We start from the raw sequence: 21652 nt of genomic DNA on the forward strand, positions 1-21652 counted from the left end.
TGCTTTTTTCCTCCTCATATGCACTTTGCTCATCCTTTAGTAGAGAAGATTGTATGTATCAGTTGGCCCTAATTCTTCATCCATCGAGCCAACATCTTTTAAAGATTTATTTTTGCTTATGTGTGTGTGGGGGTTGCACAGATTGACCCTCTGGCCCTTGCACAAGATGAGCAAGTGCTCTACCACTGAATCACGTCCCCAGCCACTTTTCCTTTCTTTTGCTTTTAATCTCAACAAATGAAACACTGGAGATTGGTTGTCTATTTGCACTCAAACAGATTTTCTCCTGTTTTTAAACTGAAGAATTTACTGCATTTACATTTAAAGTAATGCTGACATTTGCAAATTTAAATCTGGGTACTGCTTGAGGGAAGGGTTTTGCTGGCCATTTAGAAGGGTAGAGTAGGGCTGGAGAGATGGCTCAGTGGTTGAGAGCACTGACTGAGTTCAGTTCCCAGCAACTACCTGTAATGAGAGCTGATGTCCTCTTCTGGCAGATAAAGCATCATATACATTAAATAAATAAATAAATAAATAAATAAATAAATCTTTTAAGAAGTTTGTCCTTTAAAAATAGGCACCTCCTCCTGGTGAGCGTGTGTGCGCATCCTGGAGCGAGGACAGAGCATCACAGTTTCAAACACACAAAACAGACCACAGACCAGGTTTCCCAACAATTGTCAATTCACCAAAGAAATGTAAATACTGAACAACAACAACAAAAAAGAGGGTAGATTATATGATTTGTTTTCGGTTTGTTTCTGTTGTCTATGCTCTTCACTGTAATCTGGTTTTCCTTTGGATTTTTTAAATTCTAGTTTCTTTGTTGTTTGTTTTGAGACAGGGTCTTTTAGTGGAGCCGTGGCTGGCTTGGCACTTGCTATATAGACCAGGCTGGCCTTGAATACACAGATTCACTTGCCTCTGCCTCCTGAGTACCTCAGTTAAAGGTGTATGCCACCATGTTGGGTTCCTAATTTCTTACTTTATTAGCTTTAAAAAAAAAAAAAAGCTTTGTTGAGGGCTGGAGATCTGGCTCAGCAGTTAAGAGCACTGGTTGCTCTTCTAGAAGACCTGGGTTCAGTTCCCAGCACCCACATGGCAGCTCATGACTGTAACGCCAACTCCAGGGAATCTGGCACCTTTACAGTCATACGTGCAGGCAAAACATCAATGCACATAAAAATAAAATGATAAAAAATTTAAAGAAGCTTTATTGAAGCATACCTAGATACAATAAACTTAACATATTCAAAATGTATCATTTTTTGTTGGGCCTGGTAGCCCACACCTATAATCTTAGCAACTCAGAATTCTGAGATGAGAATCAAGAGCTTGAGGCCAACCTAGGCTTCCTAGCAAGACCCTGTTTCAGAAGAGCATACCAATTAGCTCTTGAAACTGTCAGCCCTGAAAACACACTTAGAAGTAAATTGTATGGACTGAGCAGGTTATATTTAGGAATAAATGTATATATATATGTATATATATATAAATGTATAAATATATATAAATGTATATATACATTTATATATATAAATTATTTATATATATACATTTATATATATATATATAGGAATATATGTGTATATATACAATAACAATGAAAAAAGAGACCATGTACTTAGAGGAGAGTAGAGAGGGTATATAGGAGGGTTTGGAGTGCAGGGTCTTGAGATAGAAAGGTGCCCACATAGGCAGATGTGCCAGCCTTAGCTACATAGGTGTGCCAGCCTTGGCAAATTTGAAGACCCCTCTTGGTCTATATGAGTTTCTAACTTAAATAAAAAAGGTAGACAAGCAAATAAAAACCCAAACAGATACAAAACCAATGAACCAGCCAACCAAACAAAACCTAATTAGCCTTTACTAATTGATCCATATGTTTTCTCTTTCTCTACTTCTATACATCTTAGTTACTCTGTCTTTAAGTCTTGACCTTAGTTTGAGTCCTCTAAATATATTGTTTGGCTTTACATTTCCTTTGTTTTTCCGTATAAATATCTTTATGTATTTATTTATTTTAAATTTATTTTTTTTAATTTATTCATGTTACATCCCCATTGTAGCCCCCTCCCTCATCTCATCTCACCTCGGTCCTGCACTCCTTCCCTCTTTTCCCCATTCCTCTCCCCTAGTCCTCAGAAAAGAGGAGTCCTCCCCCCCTACCAACTGACCCCAGCCTGTCAAACCTCATCAGGACTGGCTGCATCCTCTTCCTCTGTGGCCTGGCAAGGCCACCCTGCCAAGGGGGAAGTATTCCAGGAGCAGGCAACAGAGTCCATGTCAGAGACAGCCCCTGCTCCCCTTTCCAGGGAACCCACATGGAATTGTGTTGAACCTATAGAACTTGGCTCAATTAAGATCATACTTGATTTTCCTTCCCTTTCTGTTCTATGGAACAGTTTGAGAAGCCTGAGTGTCAGCTCTTCTTTAATGATTTGGTAGACTTTGGCAATGAATCCTCCTGGTCCTGGGCTTTTCTTTGTCAGAGAGGTACTCTATTACTGTGTATTGATGGTTATGGATCTGTTTAAATGTACCACATTTTTATTATCCATTCATCAGTTAATGGAAATCTAGGTTGATTCTAGAGTTTTGCTACTGTGAATAGAGTGGCAATAAGCATGAATGTGTCTGTGTGGTAGGATATAGAGTCTTGTGGCTGTGTGCCCGGAGCAATACAGCTGGGTCATATGGAACACCTCTTTTTAGTTCTGTAAGGAACTGCTTATTTATTTCCATAGTGACTGCACCAGTTTATATTCTGCCAAATAATGCATAAAAATTCTCTCTCTCAATATCCTCAAGAACATTGTTGTCATTTGATTTCTTGATGATAGCTTTTTTAACTAGAGTGAGATAGAATTTCAAAAGTTTCTATTTGTGTTTTCTTGGTGGATAAGGATGTGGAACACTTTTTAAAATAATTATTGGGCCTTTGTATATCTTCCTTTGAGATCTCTATTTAATTCTGTATCCTTTAAAAAATCAGGTTGTTTTCTTGCTACTTTTCTTTCTTTTTTCTTTTTTTAAAAGTTTTTTTTTTTTTTCGTGAATTCTGGGTATTAATTCTTTGGCAGTTATATAGCAGGCAAAGATTTTGTCCCATTCTATAGGCTGTCTCTTCATTCAATTAACTATTTCTTTTCCGGCATAGAGCTATATAATTTCTTGGGGTCCCATTTGTTGGTTGTTGGCTTTATTTTATTAGCACTTATTTCCCTTCAGAAAGTCCTACCTATTCCTATATCTTGAAGTGGGTTTTCTACTTTTCCCTCATAGCAGTTTTGGATTAAGGGCTTACATTAAGGGCTTTGATCTATTTAATTTTTTCTGCAGAGTGAAAGAGAAGTGTTAAGTTCCATCCTTCTACATGTGGGTATCCAGTTTTCACCTTACAATTTGCCGAAGAGGCTTTTTTCTTCCAATGCACATTTTTAGTATCTTTGTCAAAAACTATGTGGCTGTAGTTGTGTGGGCTTGTACTTGAGTCCTCCATTCTATTCCATTGATCAATATGACTATTTTTGTGTCAGTACTATGCTGGTTTTATTACCAAAGCTGATCTGTAGTATAACTTGAAATCAGATAGAGATGATCTCTGTCCTTGAGTCCATTTGTATGTTGATTTGTTCATGTCAAACAATTCCTCCATCCTGTAATGAAGCCATGTTCATTATGGCTAATGAACTGAGTATTCTTGAATTAACTTTTTTTTTTAAAGATTTATTTATTTATTTATTATGTATACAATGTGTGTTTGCATGTATACCTCCATGCCAGAAGAGGGCACCAGATGGTTGTAAGCCACCATGTGGTTGCTGGGACTTGAACTCAGGACCTTTGGAAGAGTAGCGAGTGCTCTTAACCTCTGAGCCATCTCTCCTGCCCTTGAATTCACTTTTTAAATAGTTTGTTGAGAATTTTTTCATTTTTCTTCATGAGGAAGATTGAGCTATAATTTTATTTTTATGTTGTGTATGTGAAAAATAGTTTGGTAACAATCTTTCCTGTTGTCTTTTATGGATAATTTGAGAACCATTGCTGTTAGTTCTTCTTTAAAGGCCTGGTAGATTTCAGCAGTGAATCCATCTGGATGTGAAATTTTTTCAGTTGGGAGAAATTTTGTTTTATTGCTGCTTCAATTTTGTTGAATTGTATTAAATTGAGGTCTTTTTGTTGTTGTTATTGTTATTAGTTTGGCTAAGGGTTTCTCAGTCTTGCTTTAAAAACGACTCATTTTATTAATTTGTGTATTTTTTATTTTCATCAATTTCTACCCTTATCTTAATTACACCTTTCCATCTACTAATTTTGAGTTTGACACCCACACTTGCATTTAAAAAAATTTTTTTTAAGACAGGGTTTTTCTGTGTAGCCTTGGCTGTCCTGGATTCACTTTATATACCAGGTTGGCTTCGAACTCACAGAGATCCGCCTGCCTCTACCTCACTTGTGGGAGTGTTGGGATCATAGACATGCACCTGTCTCTGAATTTTTAACTAGTAACTTTTTAACTTTTCACTACTAACTTCCCTCTTAGGACTGCTTTCATCATGTACTCAGTTTTGGTATGTTGTGCCTTCATTTTCATCCAATTCTAGGACTTCTACATTTTCCTTCTTGATTGTTTTCAATGACCCAATTATTATTCAATAGTATGTCACTCTTCATGACTTTGCATATGTTGTATGGTTTTTCTTCATATTGATTTCTAGTTTTGGTCTGTAGAATTCTTCTAGACTGTAAGAAGTTGTTTTAATTTTCCTATGTTTGTTATGTTTTGATTTGTATCTGTTATATTATCTATTTTAGAAAATATTCCATGCACTTCTGAGAAGAATGTACATTTTGAAGTGTTTGGATAGAATGTTCTGCAGTATAGCTGGAATGTTAGATCCATAATGTTATTTAACTCAGATGTTTATATTCCTTTTTTGTCAACATTACCTATATTGATGAGAGTTGTCTATTAAAGTCATCTTCTATTATTGTGTTTGAGATTAATGAGGCTTTACATCTAATAATATTTATTTTCTAAAATTGGGTGCACCTGTGTTTGGTTACTATATGTTTAAAATTATAATGCCCTTTTAATAATTATGAAGTGAAAATTTTAATCTCTTCTGTTTAATTTTGGTTTCAAATCTGTTTGTCAAATATTAGGAGAGTGACACCTGCTTGTTTCCTAGAAATATGTTTTTCTATTCTTTCACCCCAAGGTTTCATCTGTCTTTGATGGTGAGGTGTGTTTCTTGAAAGTCAACAAATAGATGGATAGTGCTTTTTACTCTAGCCTGCTAGTCTATCTTTTGAATGGGAAACTGAGACCATTAATACCCAGAGTTACTGTTGAAATGCAGATATTCATTTCTGTTACTTCATTGGCCTTGTAGTGTTTGATGTTTTCCTGTTCCTAATTTGCTTAACTATATATTTATTGTATCCTCATGGATGTGTTTATTAATTTATTTTTGGTCTGAAAGATTCCTTCAAGTATCTCTTGTAGAATTGGCTTAATAGTATGAATTGTGTTAGCCTTTTTTTTTTTTTTTTGGTCAGGGAAATTTTTTTTTTTCCTTCAGTTATTACAGTTTGGCTGGGCATTGTGGTCTGAATTGGCAGTTGTCTTTTAGAACTTGAAATACATCCTTCCAACCCCTCCTGACCTGTAAAGTTACTTACTGTTGGTAAGTTTGCTGTTATTATAATGAGTCCACCTTTATATGTGGTTTGGTGTTTTTCTGTTGCAGCTTTCAGGATGCAGTCTTTGTCCTGTTTATTTAGTGTTTTAACTATGATGAAAGGAGGTTCTTCTCTAGTCTTGTCTGTTTGGTGTTGCAAATTCTTGTACCCAGTTGGGTGTCTCTTCTCTTAGATTTAGGATGTTTTCTGCTGTAGTTTTGATGAAAATGCTTCCTCTGCTTTTAGCATGAAAGTTTTCTATGTCCTTGAGTCATAGATTTGGTCTTTTCATAGTATTCCATAGATATTGAATGTTCTGTTTGTAGTTTCTTTTTAATTCATCTTTGACTAGTTGCTCTACATTGTCTTCAAGTTCTGATATTCTACTTTCCCCTTCATCCAGTACTTTGGTGAGGCTTTCCATGGACTGTGTTTGTATTGCATGCATGTGAATGTGGGTGTGTGCATGTGAGCACATACATAGGCCAAAGCAAGATCTTCTATCTTTTCTCACTTACTGTTTTACGATGGCTCTCTTACTGAACCTGAGCTCACTATTTATTTATTTTTTTGCTAGGTACCTGTCAATGCTGTAGTTACACGCACACACAGCCATTCCCAGCCTTTTACATGGCGCTGAGAAGTCAGAGTCAGCTCCTCAAGTCATGCTCTGAAACAAAGAACAACTGCTCTTTCTCGCCTCCCCAGACCCATGTGGAGCTTTTATTCAACTATTGGGTTTTTCATTTCCATTCTTTCAGTTTGGTTTTTATTCAGTGTTTCTTTATCTTTGTTGGATTCCGCTTTCATATCCTGTATTGAATTTATTTCATTCACTTGTTTGTGTTCTCTAGGAATTCATTCAGAATTTGTGTCTTCTTTGATTTCTTTGAATATACTTATAGTAATTCTTTTGAATTATTTAGCATTTTGTTGAATGCAGTGTCATTGGGGGCCATTAATTTGTGAATTGTTCATTTTTGGAGTTGAATTGATTTTTTTTTCCATTTCCTTTTTTTTTTTTTTTTTTTTCATTGGAACTCTAGGGTCAGGTGGCTGGTTGGGTTGCTTTTAATCATGCATATTCTTTTAGCATTAATATGCAGACTCAGGAGTTGAACACTTGTTTCTCCCTAATTCCTTTTTGTCTGCTTAATTTTGGGAGGCTACCAGCCTCTACCAATTTCTCATTCTTGGTGCTTTGACCTCATGATTCTATACATATTATAAACAGGTCTTTAATAATGCTTACTTCCTTTGTTTTTCCTCTCTCAGGGATTCTTGACTATCACTGACTATTGTCCAATGTCTGAAAACTATTCTTTTATATTTTCCTTAGTTTTTAGTCAATTAAAATGGAAGATCACTATAATTGTTACTCCATTTTTGTCAAAGTAGAAGTTCAGAGAAGTGATTTTCTTTGTTTGTCAGTTTTGTTCTGTTTTTAAAGATGTGTGTGTGTGTGTGTGTGTGTGTGTGTGTGTGTGTTCAAGTATGTATGCATGTGTGTAGGAACTCGAGGAAGCCAGAAGAGGATGTAAGCTCTCCTGAAGATGTAGTTATAGGCAGTTGTGAGCCTCCCAGCATGGGTTCTGGAACTGAATTTGGATCCTCTGAGGAGCAGCAAGCAATCATAATCGCTGAGACATATGGCCAGGCCCCTTAGACTAGAGAGTATTCAGTACAGATACAGAGTGATGTTCATGAAACAATACATGGCTGCACGTTTTCAGTAGTAGAGACTGTTGCCTAGCATTGACTCCTTCATGACTTTACGACTATTTCTATAACTATGTCTTATTTTTGTTTGTTTTCCTCACAGCTGTTCTTGTTTGGTTTTAAATATGTGTGTGGAGTCCCCACACACACCTCACTGAATTTACATGTTCTTTGAAAGCCCTTTGGTTTGAGAAAACACTCTTTCCCCTCTTACGTGTGTGAGTGCGCACGTGCACATGTGTTGTGGCACGGAGTGGCGGTCGGGGAAATGTATCTGCCATGTGGGAAGTGTTCAGGCTTGCTGGCGGGCGCCTTTACCCGCTGAGCCACCTTGCCAGCCCACGAACCGCATTCCTGATTGTAATGACACCGAGAAAACTCAGCAGCTATTCACTCAGTGTCTGCCTGCTCCCCCTTTCTTACCAGTAAGAAAATGCCTATGAGGGAAACGCCATGGTTAGCATCTGTAAAAGTCCTCAAAGTGAGGCAGTTTTCTCCTTTATTCTAGTTTCTGCTAGCTGTAACTTGGGGTGATAACTATAGATTGAGTAGCTGTTTTAGACAGAGAAGGAGAAATGTGAAGAGCAAAGTGGAAGATGCCTGGGTTCTTAATGCCATTTTGAAGCCACGTGTCCTTCCTCCCTTCATCCCTCCCTCCCTCCCTTCCTTCTCCTCTTCCTATTTCACTTTCTTCAAACTCATTTTTTAAGACAGACACAGTCCACATCAACTTCAGACTTGCAGTCCTCTTTCTCCTCAACCTAAAGAGATGCTGGATTAGAGGTGTGCACCACCCCGCCGGTTTACACGTAATTCTAATTGCATAGTCTGTTGGTGTTGTTGGCAAAGAGGAAAAATACATGTGTATGTTTTCAGCTGGGCAATGGTACATGTCTTTAATCCCAGCAGAAGCAGGTGAATCTCTGACTTCTCTTATCTATCTATTGTTGATAGAATTGTCTATAGATGGCAGGCTAGAGTAACTGAGCAAGAGCTACACTAGGTTCTGATTATTTTATTTGTCCTTTCAGCAAAAGGGTGAATCTTACATAAAGACATGCAAGCTGAGGCTGAGAGCAAGAAGACAGGACTCTCAGATGAAAATCCCAATCCGTGGATAGAACGTTACTTCAACCACAGATGCTACATCACCTTTCTGACTGGCTGCTACAGTTGCCACTGGCAATACAGAGCGTGGGAAAAGACTGAACTTGGATCCTGTTGCTGCCCCAGGGTATAGAGATGGAAAGGAGCTAGACTACACTTTCTTAGATGTGGGTGGGTCCCTAACCACTGGAGAACTCATTGGAATTCTCCAGGCGGGTACACTGAGCTCCAGTTTTCCTAGCAAAATACTGTGAAGTCTAAAGCCAGAGTTAAATGTGCTTGCTGCCTGCCTCTTCCTCCTCTCTCTCTTCCTTTCCTCCCTTTTCATTCTTGCTTCTTCTTCTTATTATTATTTTTAATAGGAGACCAAACCTAGGAGATTTTGCATGCTGGGCAAGAGCTGTGCTGCTGAGCTATACCCACAGTCCCGTCTGTGTGTTTCTTGCTTGCTTTCTTCCCTGTTCCCCAGTGTTCTAAAGAAAGGTCTCTCATAGCCCAGACTGACCTTGAATTGCTATATAGCTGAGCCACAAGTTGAATTCCTAATCCTCTGTCTCCATCTCTGAAGTTCTGGGGTTACAGCCATGTGTCAATTGGCCAGCCCCTCAATTTTATTTTCTTTGTTTCTGTGATTTCTTTTATGTCATTCGTCTATTCTCCCCTTCACTTTTACATTTATTCGTTGAATTTTGAAGAAGACTCAGATGCAATTAGATGTTCACAATAGATTACAAGAATGTCCAAATCTGTAATTTTCATTTAAAAAAATTTGTCAATGGCAGTTCTAGTCTGTCTTTAATTTCTTTTACACTTTGTGTGTGTGTGTGTGTGTGTGTGTGTAAACATACCACAGCACATTTGTGGTAATCAGAAGACAACTTAATAGGAGTTGGTTTTGTCTTTCCACCATGCAGTTTCCAGGGATTGAACTCAGGCCATTAGACATCCTTACCCACTAAGTCATCTAACCAGCACCCTAAATTTTTAATTGTCTCTTTTCTTTCAGTTTCCAAGGGGAAAGTATGTTCCTGGGGGTATGGGAGAGTGGGGCCAGATAGGGGACCCAATCCTTTACTCCTGGCCAAGCAAGTGCTTGATTTTCACCAGCAGGGCTCTAGTGAAGCTGAGTGGCAGCATGAAGCATAGCCTAATGAAGAGCCGCATTGTTCCTCTGAGCAGTATATACTGGCACCCTCTGCTGAGCCACGTGGTATAATAGACCAAATGATGAGCACCTTCACTTGACTGTAAACATAGTCTAACTAAGGTCTAAGATTCTCATTAATTAGATCTCCAATTCCTTGTTATTGTGTTTTATGTTATAAATATGCATGTTTTCTTTTTTAAATTTTTACATTTTATATTAATTACAGTTTATTTAATCCCAGCTGTAGCCCCCTTCTTCATTCCCTCCTAATCCCACCCTCCCTCCCTCATCTCCTCCCTGCTCCTCTCTAAGTCTACTGACAGGGGAGGTCCTCTTCCACTTCCATCCGACCCTAGCTTATCAGGTCTCATCAGGACTGGCTGCAATGTCCTCCTCTATGGCCTAGTAAGGTCACTCCTCCCTCAGAGGGGGAGAGGAGGTCAAATAGCCAGCCACTGAGTTCATGTCAGAGACAGTCCCTGTTCCCCTTACTAGGGAACCGACTGGCATACTGAGATGCCATGGGCTACGTCTGAGCCATGAAGGGTTCTAGGTTATATCCAAACATGGTCCTTGGTTGGAGAATCAGTCTCAGAAAAGACCTCTGTGTCCAGATATATTTGGTCCTTGTGGAGCTCCTGTTCTCTCCAGGTCTTACTAACTCCCCCTTCTTTTATATGATTCCCTGCACTCTGCCCAAGGTTTGCTTATGAGTCTCAGCATCTGCTTTGATACACTGCTACGTAGAGACTTTCAGAGGCCCTCCGTGGTAGGCTCCTGTCCTGTTACTTGTTTTCTCCTACTTCCAATGTCCATCCCATTGGTCTTTCTAAGTGATGATTTATCATCTTACCCAGGGTCCTCCTTCTTGTTTAGCTTCTTTAAGTGTACAGATTTTAGTACGTTTATCCTATTTTTTAGGTCTAGTATCCACTTATAAGTGAGTATATACTGTGTGTGTCTTTCTGCTTATAGGATACCTCACTCATGATGATCTTTTCTAGATCCCACCACTTGCCTGCAAATTTCATGATTTCCTTGTTTTTAATTGCTAAGTAGTATTCCATTGTGTAAATGTACCACAATTTCTGTATCCATTCTTCTGTTGAGGGACATCTGGGTTGTTTCCAGGTTCTGGCTATTACGAATAAAGCTGCTATGAACATGGTTGAACAAATGTCCTTGTTGTGTACTTGAGCATCTTTTGGATATATGCCTAGGAGTGGTATAGCTGTATCTTGAGGAAGCACTATTCCTAGTTGTCTGAGAAAGTGCCAGATTGATTTCCAAAGTGATTGTACAAGTCTACATTCCCACCAGCAATGGAGGAGGGTTCCCCTTTCTCCACAGCCTCTCCAGCATGTGTTGTCACTTGAGTTTTTGATCTTAGCCATTCTGAGGGGTGTAAAGTGCAATCTCAGAGTCGTTTTGATTTGCATCTCCCTGATGGCTAAGGACGCTGAACATTTCTTTAGGTGTTTTTTTGCCATTCTATATTCCTCTATAGAGAATTCTCTGTTTAGCTCCATACCCCATTTTTAATTGGATTACTTGGTTTGTTGTTTTTTAACTTCTTTAGTTCTTTATATATCCTATACATTAGCCCTCTGTCAGATATAGGGTTGGTGAAGATCCTTTCCCAGTCTGTAGGCTGTCATTTTGTTCTGATGACAGTGTCTTTTGCTTTACAGAAGCTTTTCAGTTTCATGAGGTCCCATTTATTGATTGTTGATCTTAGAGCCTGTGCTGTTGGTGTTCTGTTCATCTGCCTAGCTTTCCATCTTTGGGACTTTGATGATTATAAATCTAATACCAGGCAAGCACTCTACCACTGAGACACATTCCCAGTCCTAGGTTTCTCATTTCTTATGTCTGGTTTGAGTAGTTATGAAGAAAAAGTGTGGGAAATGAGAGGCTTCCCTGGAGTAATCAAGAATGTTCTTCTGTCCTCCATATTTTTCATGCCCAGATATTTGGCTTGTATGCTAGTCACAAAGGTGACTAGACATGGTCCACTCTCAGAGAACTCATGTTTTGCTGGAGGAAAGTTACATGCATTCCCATTCTAGCATAACAACAAGTGTATGTGTGCACAGATAGGAGTATATTATGGGAGAGGCCAACGGTGACTGTTTAGAAGGTGAAAGGTGATTAAGACCTGGATATGGTATGGGAGTTTATATTAGAGGGGTCAGAGTGCACAGATAGTGTGTAGACTGGTAGTTTGATTTTAGGTGGAGCAGAAATGAATAGAGATGTTCTGGGAAATGAAGTTGCAGAGGTAAATGGGTCAGATATTGTGTGGTTTTAAAGAACCCTGTTATATAGGAAATAAAGGACACCTAAAGAGGGCTGCAGAGGTAACTCGGTGGTACAGCGAAAGCTTAGCATGTACAGAGCCCAGGGTTTGATTTCCATCACCAGAGAGGGTAAATGTTTTAATCTGATTATATAGCCTGAACTATGATTTGGAACGGTTATTTGAATGTATGGGGCTTGTACCTGAAGGGGCCAGTGTGTGAAGGTCTCCACCTCAGAGAGAAAACAGTGACAGTGCTCCAAAGAAGAGATGTGGGTGGTGGGCATTAGAGCAGTAAAGGCAGCTATGGAGAAAGATGGGTAGATTTGACAGATTATTCATTACTCAGGGATGAAGTATAGAATCACTTGAGATCTACAAAGGACACAGAGTAAGATGTAAAGGTAAGCTGTATTGAAAGTGATAGCCTTTGGGGCAGTCTAGGATAATGCTGAAAACACTGGACCAAAACTTTGGAATATGTACGGGTTCTAATTATAACTGTGACTTGGGCTTGTTATGTGATATACCTAAGTCTCTCTATAGCTAGGGAGTTGAGTTAGGTAAAGTCCCTAGATGTTTTTCAAGTCCCCTTTCTACTCAGATGGAGTATAACATAAAGGAAAGACCACCAGATTTACAGCTTTGCTATTGACCAATCCTAAATTAGGGACCCATTATAGTAAGTTCCAGAACAGCTCTGTGCTTCAGAATCCTAATAAGAGTAAGAGAGACGTTAGCAGCACAGCCTACCACAGGAGTTACTTTGAGACGAGGAGAGCAGTTGTTAGAATAAACTTTGAGTTGGTCATGACACACTGGGCTACTTGTTGAATATTATTACTGTAGTAGTGTTCCTAGGCCCACTTTCTTGGGGAAGTGACATATAGAAATGCATAGAAGAGCATTCTGAGTTGTGTGGGAGGGGGCAGGGACAATTAACCAAAAATCTAAAGATGGCAAAGCACAGTGGTGTGTTTAAGAAGAATTAGGTTTCTGGTGCTAGGGACCATTTAGGTCCCCATGAATTTAGGGACATTTGAAGGAATAAATAATAATTAGGATCAGAAAAGAAAATTCATGTGAAATTATAACATCTTTACATTAGGCTAACAAATTTTGAGCTTTATCCTATAAACAGGGAGGAACCCTTGAAAATTTTTAAGATAGAATGGAGATGAAATATGAGTCTCTGGAAAGACCCCTGTGTTCAAATTTTCTGGTTCTGTTGCTCTCCTTGTGGAGTTCCTGTCCTCTCCAGACCTTACTATTTCCCACTTCTTTCATAAGATTCCATGCACTCTGCCCAACAGTTGACCATAAGTCTCAGCGTCTGCTTTGATAGTCTGCAGGGCAGAGCCTTTCAGAGGCCCTCTGTGGCAGGTTCCTAGGTTGTTTCCTGTTTTCTTCTTCTTCTGATGTCCAGCCTCTTTGCCTTTCGGGATGGGGATTGAGCATTTTAGTCAGGGTCCTCCTTCTTGATTAGTTTCTTTAGATGTACAGATTTTAGTAGGTTTATCCTATATTATATGTCTATATGAGTGAGTATATACCATGTGAGTACCATGCATGGAGATAACCTAGAACCCATGCACAGATGTAGCCCATGACAGTTCAGTGTCCAAGTGGGTTCCATAATAATGGGAAGAGGGACTGCCTCTGACATAAACTGATTGGCCTGCTCTTTGATCACCTCCTCCTGAGGGGGGAGCAGCCTTACCAGGCCACAGAAGATAACAATGCAGCCACTCCTGATGAGATCTGATAGACTAAGATCAGAAGGAAGGAGAGGGGGACCTCCCTTATCAGTGGACTTGGGGAGGGGCATGTGTGAAGAAGGGGAGGGAAGGTGGGATTAGGAGGCAAGGAGGGAGGGGCTTATGGGGGGATACAAAGTGAATAAAGTGTAATTAATAAAAGTTAAAAAAAAAGGACTGTCTGGCACACAGTTCAAGTGGATACAGGCCATGATGAAGTAGACAAGGCAGACGGCATACATTAAAAGGCTGTGGCTATAAAAAAAAAGAATGGAGATGAAATTAGAAGAAGAGAAGCAGATTTATTTAGCAGAAAATTATTAAGTGTATCAGATATACCACAGTAGCCAAGACAGCTGAAGTTTTCCTCTAGCCTTCCAGCAGCTTAAATTCCAGTGGTATAAGTTATGCAATGAATAATAGATTAAAAATGCTTTCAAATAATAATATGATCTTTGAAGATAAAGTAGAAAAATGTATTAGAAACTGGGAAGGGGAAGAAGTTAGAGACTTCTATGAAAGCAAGTCCTTTGATCCATCTCCAAATGAAGAGACAGGGCCAACCTGTTTTGGAACAAATGCACTCCAGGCAAAACTGCTAAGAACCTGGCTCCTGAGTAGGGATGGTGCGTAATGTGTTACAGAAAAAGAGCAGCTAGTGTGGCTGGCCTCTGGAGAGGGGTCAGTGGAGAAGCGATGAGGTAGGAGGTAGGAGGTGGGCGTGGGCTAATCCTATCCAGCCATGTGGGTTATGGAAGGCTGTTTAGGTGGTGATGGTATAAGCACAGGAAGCCCCAGGAGGGTTTGAGCAGGGAAGAGACACTCTTTGATAACACACTTTTTAAAGGTCCACTCAGGTTGTGTGTAGGGATGTGTGTTTTAGACGGAGTCAACTCCTGAGCTCATTTCCCCGAGCTTCTCATGATGCCCTTTCTAAGGAGGTTTGCCATCTTTCTATTCCTTCTCCTATAAAACCAGATTATTCTAGCCTAGGGAGGGTAATGTCCAACACCAAAATGATACTGACCTTTGGCAAATGTATACAAGAATTATTGAGATGATATAGACAAGTGGAGCTAAGTTAGACTTCTTTCTTTTTCCAGAAAGAGCAATTTTTTTTTATATGCCTGGTGATTTCATTTGTCCTGTCTGTGATTTTTCTGTTCGTGTGGGCAGAAACCTCCAATGAGTACAATGGCTTTGACTGGTGAGTGTCATTTTCTGTATTTTTGTTGCTATATGGGCTTCTTCGTTGGATAGTTACTTGTGATCCCCCAGGTTGAAAAGATCTGGTGGTTCAGTAGGGAGGGAAGACAAAAGTGGGTTTTGCACAGCTGTGGGTAAGAGGTGTAACTCCAGGGCAGTAGTCAAATGCTCAGCACCCAGACTTACACTTTCCTTCCACCTGGGCTCAGCCGCACACCACACACCCACTGATGTTCACGGCTTTCTCCGTGCGCCCAACACCCCCAGCCCTCAGATAGGATTCTCTGCCGTCCTCACAACTGAATCTCCGATCACTGACGCCCGCACTGCTTGCTCTTCATGATGATGTCCCTACCCCTGCTTTCTCCGCTTTTCCTACAGCCTCTGTTTCCTTCTCTTGTTTTTAGAGTCCTTTGGGACTCTGAACACAGGGACGCACATCCCTTCTCAGCGCCCTTTTGTGGCTAAACTACTCCTGCACCACTCTGACAAACCAGCTTTTCTGGTCCAATTACTTCTAACACTGTTGTAAACATGACCTGTTATTTGGTGTCTGCGGAAGAAGGCATGCTTAGATATTAAGCTTTCTCTTTTTTTCTTAATTAAATGCAATTCGTTTTTCTCTTTATAAGAGAAAAGTTAAATCTTAGAGTTAAATCTAGTTGGTTATTTTAAATGTAAAAAATGCAGAAATTAGGGCTAGCGAGATGCTCAGTGGATAAAGGCATGTCGTGCAGAGCCCACTGCTCTGAGTTCAGTCCCCAGGACCCATATGGCAGAAGGAGAGAACTGATTCCTGCAAACTGTCCTCTGAATTCACACATGAGAACATACCTGCACAGTGAATAGACTATAACAATTTTATAAATGCAGAAAATTAGGAAATATCTAGTCACATTTTCAATTGACAACCATGACCCAGCTTTTTCCTGTGCTTATTTTATTCCATTATGTTCATACTATTTTTATAACTTTGCTTTGCCTTTTTACATAAAATAACCATAAACATTCAACAAAGTATTGAAACTCATTTTGAATATCATTTTTAAGTGATTTCAGAATATGACATGAAGATGCACTGACCTTGCCTTCTGTGTGGTGGGGGTGGCAGGACAGGGTCAGAGCCTTGATTGAGAGCTTAGGCTGGCCTCAAACACGAAATCTCATTGACCCCATTCCCACATTTCAAGTGTGGGGTTACAAGTCTCTGCCACCCATGGCTGAATAGCTGGGGTTTGTTTGTTTGTTTTCGGCTTGGCATTATGAACAATATTCATGTCCTAATAAGATAATGATTAAGTGAAATCTTGAGTTTAACTAATGTTCCTCACAATATATTAATACAACTGGCATTAAGTTAAGAAGAACGAACACCTAAAATCAATTCTGTTCTTTGCCAAAGTACTTTCTCAAAAGATTATGGCCAGTTCCGCTCCAGCCGAGGTAAATGGCAGTTCCTGCATGAAGCTGCCAACGGTAGCATTAAATATTCCAATTTTGATGGCTCAAAGAAGTCTTCTTGATGGAGTTATTTTGTTTTAATTATTTAAATAAATTAAATTATAATTTAAAAAATATATATCTTAAAATATATATTCTCTTTAGAAATGTGTCTTCCTTTGTGCATTTTATGCTGTGAGCATGTTCAATAAGTTTTTATCAGTGTCTACACAATCTTTATTATGGGTCAGTTCCAAATTAATATATAGCACATGTATTTCAATTGTTCTGTATATGTATGATTTTAAGATATTTGGCATTGAGGTTTACAGAGGACTAAGGTTTTACAGTTTCTAGCACTCACAGTTTTTTTCTAGCCTTTTGCTGTATTTCTTTTATTTATTTATTTATTTATTTATTTATTTATTTATTTATTTAATAATTTACACCCCAGGAGGAACCTTTCCTCCCTCCTCTCCTCTCAGTCCCTTCCTGACTTTTCCCTCCCCTCGCCTTTGTCTTCCCTCCCTTTTTTCTCAAAGAAGGGGAGACCAAGGTATCAACCTGCCTTGGCACACCAAGTAGGACTGGGTGCATCTTCTGTTGAGGCCAGACAAGGCATCCCAGTTAAGGGGAAGGGACCCGAAGGCCAGCAGCAGAATCAGAGATAGCCCCTGGTTCTGTTATTGGCGGTCCCACATGAGGACCAAGCTATTCCCGTTCCATGGCTGCTCTCTGGTTGGTGGTCAGTCTCTATGAGCCCCTATGGGTTCCAGTTAGTTGATTTTGTAGGTTTTCTTGTGGTGTCCTTGACTTTTCTTGCTCTTTCAATCCTTCCTCCCCTTCTTCCATAAGATTCCCCGTGCTTTGCCTAATGTTTGGCTGTGGGTCTCTGCATCATTTTTCATCAGCCTCTGGGTTGAAATCACTCAGATGACAGTTATGTTAGGCTCTTGTCTGCAAGTATAGCAGAATATTATTAATAGTGTGAGTGGTGGTTCGCTTTCATGACATGTGACTCAAGTTGGGCCAGTCATTGGTTAGCTAGGTTGAAGGTTTTGTGTGTAGGGTTCCTGTCCCACTCCCTCCACTGGAAGTCCTACTTGGCTACTGGAGGTGGCTACTTCAGGCTCCATCACCCAGACCCAACATCCCTCTTCTAGCCTGCTGCTAGGAGTCTCAGCTAGGGTCACTGCTATAGACTCCCATGAGCCTCCCTCTTTCCAGAGAATGCTCCCCCACTGATTTCTGTTCTCTCTCTCTCTCTCTCTCTCTCTCTCTCTCTCTCTCTCTCAGCCCTTTCCCCCTTTCCCCACACTTGATCCCCATCTCACCTCTGTTCTCCTCCCTATCCCCTCTCCCACCCAGTTCCCTTTCTCCATCTACTTCAAATGTGTATCTTTTTTTCTCCTTCTGAATGACAGCCAAGCATCCTCCCTTGGGCCCTCCTTATTACTTAGCTTCTTTGGGTCTGTGGATTGTAGGATGGCTATCCGGTACTTTATGGCTACTATCCACTTACAAATAAATACGTATCATGCATGTCTTTCTGGGTCTGGGTTACCTCACTTAGGATAATCTTATCTAGTTCCATCCATTTGCCTGCAAATTTCATGGTGTCCTTGTTTTTAATAACTGAGTAGTATTCCATTGTGTAAATGTACCACATTTTCTTTATCTGTTCTTTGGCTGAGGGACTGATAGGTTGCATCCAGTTTCTGGCTATTACGAATAAAGCTGCTATGAACGTAATTGAGCAAGTGTCCTTGTAGTATGGTATGGCATCTTTTGGGTATAGGTCCAGGAGTCGTATACCTGGGTCTTGAGGTAGAACTATTCCCAGTTTTCTGAGAAACCACCAGACTGATTTCTAAAGTGGTTGTACATGTTTACATTCCCACCAGCAATAGAGGAGTGTTCCCCTTGTTCCACATCCTTGTCAGCATGTGCTGTCACCTGATTTTTTTTTTTATTTTAGCCATCCTGATGTGTGTAAGATGGAATCTCAGAGTTGTTTTGATTTTCACTTCCCTGATGACTAAGGATGTTGAACATTTGTTTTTAAGTGTTTCTCTGCCATTTGATATTCCTCTGATGAGAATTCTCTGTTTAGCTGTTACCCATTTTTTAAGTGGATTATTTGGTTTGTTGGTGTTTCATTTCTTGAGTTCAGCCCTGAGTTTGATTATTTCTTTCCATCTACTCTTTTTGAGTATGTTTGCTTCTTTTTATTCTAGAGCTTTCAGGTATGCTGCCAAGTTACTAGTATGAGAGCTCTCCAACTTCTTTACAAAGGTGCTTAGTGCTATGAACTTTCCTCTTAGCACTGCTTTCATTGTGTCCCATAAGTTTGGGTATGTTGTGCCTTCATTTTCATTGAATTCTTGAAAGTCTTTAATTTATTTTTTTTCTTCATTGACCCATTCATCATTGAGTAGAGAGTTGTTCAATCTCCATGAGTTTGTAGGCTTTCTGTTATTTCTGTTGTTGTTGAAGTCCAGCTTTAATCCATGGTGATCTGTTAAGACAGGGGATATTTCAATTTTCTTGTATCTGTTGAGACTTGCTTTGTATCCAAGTCTATGATCAATTTTGGAGAAGATTCAGTGAGGTACTGAGAAAAAGGTATAACCTTTTGTGTTTGGGTGAAATTTTCTGTAAATATCTGTTAGGTCCATTTGATTCATAAAGTCTATTAGTTTCATTACTTCTCTGTTTGGTTTTTGTCTGGATGACCTGTCCATTGGTGAGAGAAGGGTATTAAAGTCTACTATTCATGTGTGTGGTTTGATGTGTGATTTAAGCTTTAGTGATGTTTATTTTACAAATGTGAGTGTTCTTGTATTTAGGGAATAGATAATTCAGAATTGAGACATCCTCTTGGTGGATTTTTCCTTTGATGAGTATCAAGTGTCTTTTCCCATATCTTTTGATTAATTTTGGTTGAAAGTCTATTTTATTAGATATTAGAATTGGTACTTCAGCTTGCTTCTTGGGTCCCTTTGCTAGGAAAACGTTTTTCCGGACCATTACTCTGAGGAAACATCTACCTTTGTTGCTGAGGTGTGTTTTTTGTATGCAACAGAATGAGGGCTCCTGTTTTCAGATACATTCTGTTAGCCTGTGTCTTCTTACTGAGGAATTGAGTCCATTGATGTTGAGAGATATTAATGACCAATGATTGTTAATTCCTGTTATTTTGATGTTGGTAGTGATAGTGTGTGTGTATGTCTGTGTGTTTCCCTTCTTTTGCTGGTGTGAAAATTTGCTTTGTGTCTGTGGCTTTTGTTCTCTTTCTTACCTGGGTTTTCCATCTCCAGGATTCCCTCAGTTTATGTTTTCCTTGTGGTTTGTTAGGGTGTAGTTAACATCCTTGTGTTGGAGTTTTTCTTCTAGTATCCTCTGTAAGTCTGGACTTGTGGAAAGATACTGTTTAAATTTGGTTTTGTCATGGAATATCTTGTGTTTTCCATCAAAACATCTATGTTGATTGAAAGTTTTGCTGGGTATAATAGTCTGGGCTAGCATCTGTGGTCTCTAAGAGATTACAAAATATCTGTCCAGCCTCTTCTGGCTTTTAAGGTCTCTGTTGAGAAGACTGGTGTAATTCTAATAGGTCTGCCATTTTTTATTACCATTATTATGTGGAGGGAGGATTTTCTTTCATGGTCCAATCTATTTGATGTTCTTTAAGTTTCTTGTACATTTATAGGCATCTCTTTCTTTAGGTTAGGGACATTTTCTTCTATGATTTTGTTGAATCATATTCACTGGGCCTTTGAGCTGGGAATCTTTTCCTTCTTCTATTACTATTATTCTTAGATTTGGTTTTTTCATAGTATCCCAAATTTCCTGGATATTTTGTGTTAGAAACTTTTTAGATATGGCATTTTCTTTGATGCATCAATTTATTTTATCATGTCTTCTATGCCTGAGATTCTCTCTTCCATCTCTTGTATTCTGTTGGTGATGCTTTATGTCTGTAGCTTCTGTTCTCTTACCTGGGTTTTACATCTCCAGGATTCCCTCTGTTTGTGTTTTCTTTATTCCTTCTATTTCCATCTGCAGCTCTTGAACCATTTTATTAATTTCCTTCACCTGTTTGACTGTATTTTCCTGTATTTCTTTAAGGGATTTATTTATTTCCTCTTTAAAGGCTTCTATCATCATAAGATTGGATTTAAGGTTATTTTCTTGTGATTCATCTGTGTTAGGATATCCTGGATTGTTGTGTAGCTGGTTTCAGATGGTGCCATATTGCCCTGCCTCTTGTTGATTGTGTTCTTACACTAGCCTTTAGCTTTCTGGTTGTTGCTCGTATTTGCAAACCTCAGATAATACTGGCCACATTGTGAGCCAGAAAATGGAGCATCTGCAAGCAGGTGCTAGTCACCTCTGTACTGGGTGGCAGCAAGCCTCCAGGGATGAAGGTTGAGCTGTGGGCCCAGAATGGAATGCACAGGGTGGTTCCCGATGGCATCAGGCCTCTAGGAATGCAGGTATAGGTGTGAGCCAGGGGGTAGAGCTCACAGGGGACAGGGCATAGATCACTGCTGTTAAGCTTTCACAGGGGGAACCCAGCAGGTAGGGGGCTGGAGCTTAAGGGACTCAGCTGTCTGTCCCAGGTGGTGGCAGGCCTCCAGGGATGCAGGCTGAGTTATGGGCTGAGAATTGGGAATACTATTCACAGTTTTTACCTCCCTCACCTCTTGAGTGTGCTCAAAGTCCTGTAGCTAAGCACAACAGAAGCTGTCTGGTGGTGAGATACATAAAGTCCTTGAATTTCCTTTAATAAGAATCTGCTCGAGACTATTTTTGAAAGTTTCTATTTTTGTGAAGATGGCTGTATTTCATCTTTATCCTTGAAGAATAAAGCCTTAGACAGCTTAGTTTTCTAATCTGCAGTTACTCTCTTAGCACTGTGATTCACTGCCATCTTCTTGCTTTGTTTATGCTGAGAAGTATGATATTCATCTATGTTTTTTTGAACCTAATCTGTCCTTGAACATTCTGCCTTCTTTTAAGAGTTTTCTCTTTGTTTGGTTTCCATAGTTTTATGATGACATGGTGGGTGTGTTTTTCTTTGTTTCTGTTCAGCTTTAAGCTTCTGTTGCTTCTTTATTTTTTTTTAAATTTCATTTTTTAAATTTATTACAATTTATTTACTTTGCATCCCAGCTGTAGCCCCCTCCCTTGTCCTCTCCCAATCCTATCCTCCCTCCCTCTTCTCCTCCCATGCCGCCCCCAAGTCCACTGATGGTGGAGGACCTCCTCCCCTTCCATCTGACC

The 21652-nt window shown here is 39.6% G+C and overlaps 1 protein-coding gene across 1 annotated transcript in view; it reads left to right on the top strand.

Annotated features, from left to right (window-relative positions):
- The first annotated feature begins 8464 nt into the window (after positions 1-8464).
- Positions 8465-21652, top strand: part of Gdpd4 (glycerophosphodiester phosphodiesterase domain containing 4) — a 66046-nt gene continuing 52858 nt past the window's right edge. The window contains exons 1-2 of the mRNA XM_021634814.2: positions 8465-8641; positions 14821-14924. Coding sequence (XP_021490489.1) covers positions 8465-8641; positions 14821-14924 — 281 coding nt within the window. The remainder of the gene's footprint in view (positions 8642-14820; positions 14925-21652) is intronic.

The sequence above is a fragment of the Meriones unguiculatus genome, chromosome 14 (assembly GCF_030254825.1).
Source record: "Meriones unguiculatus strain TT.TT164.6M chromosome 14, Bangor_MerUng_6.1, whole genome shotgun sequence".
Classification (NCBI taxonomy): Eukaryota; Metazoa; Chordata; class Mammalia; order Rodentia; family Muridae; genus Meriones; species Meriones unguiculatus.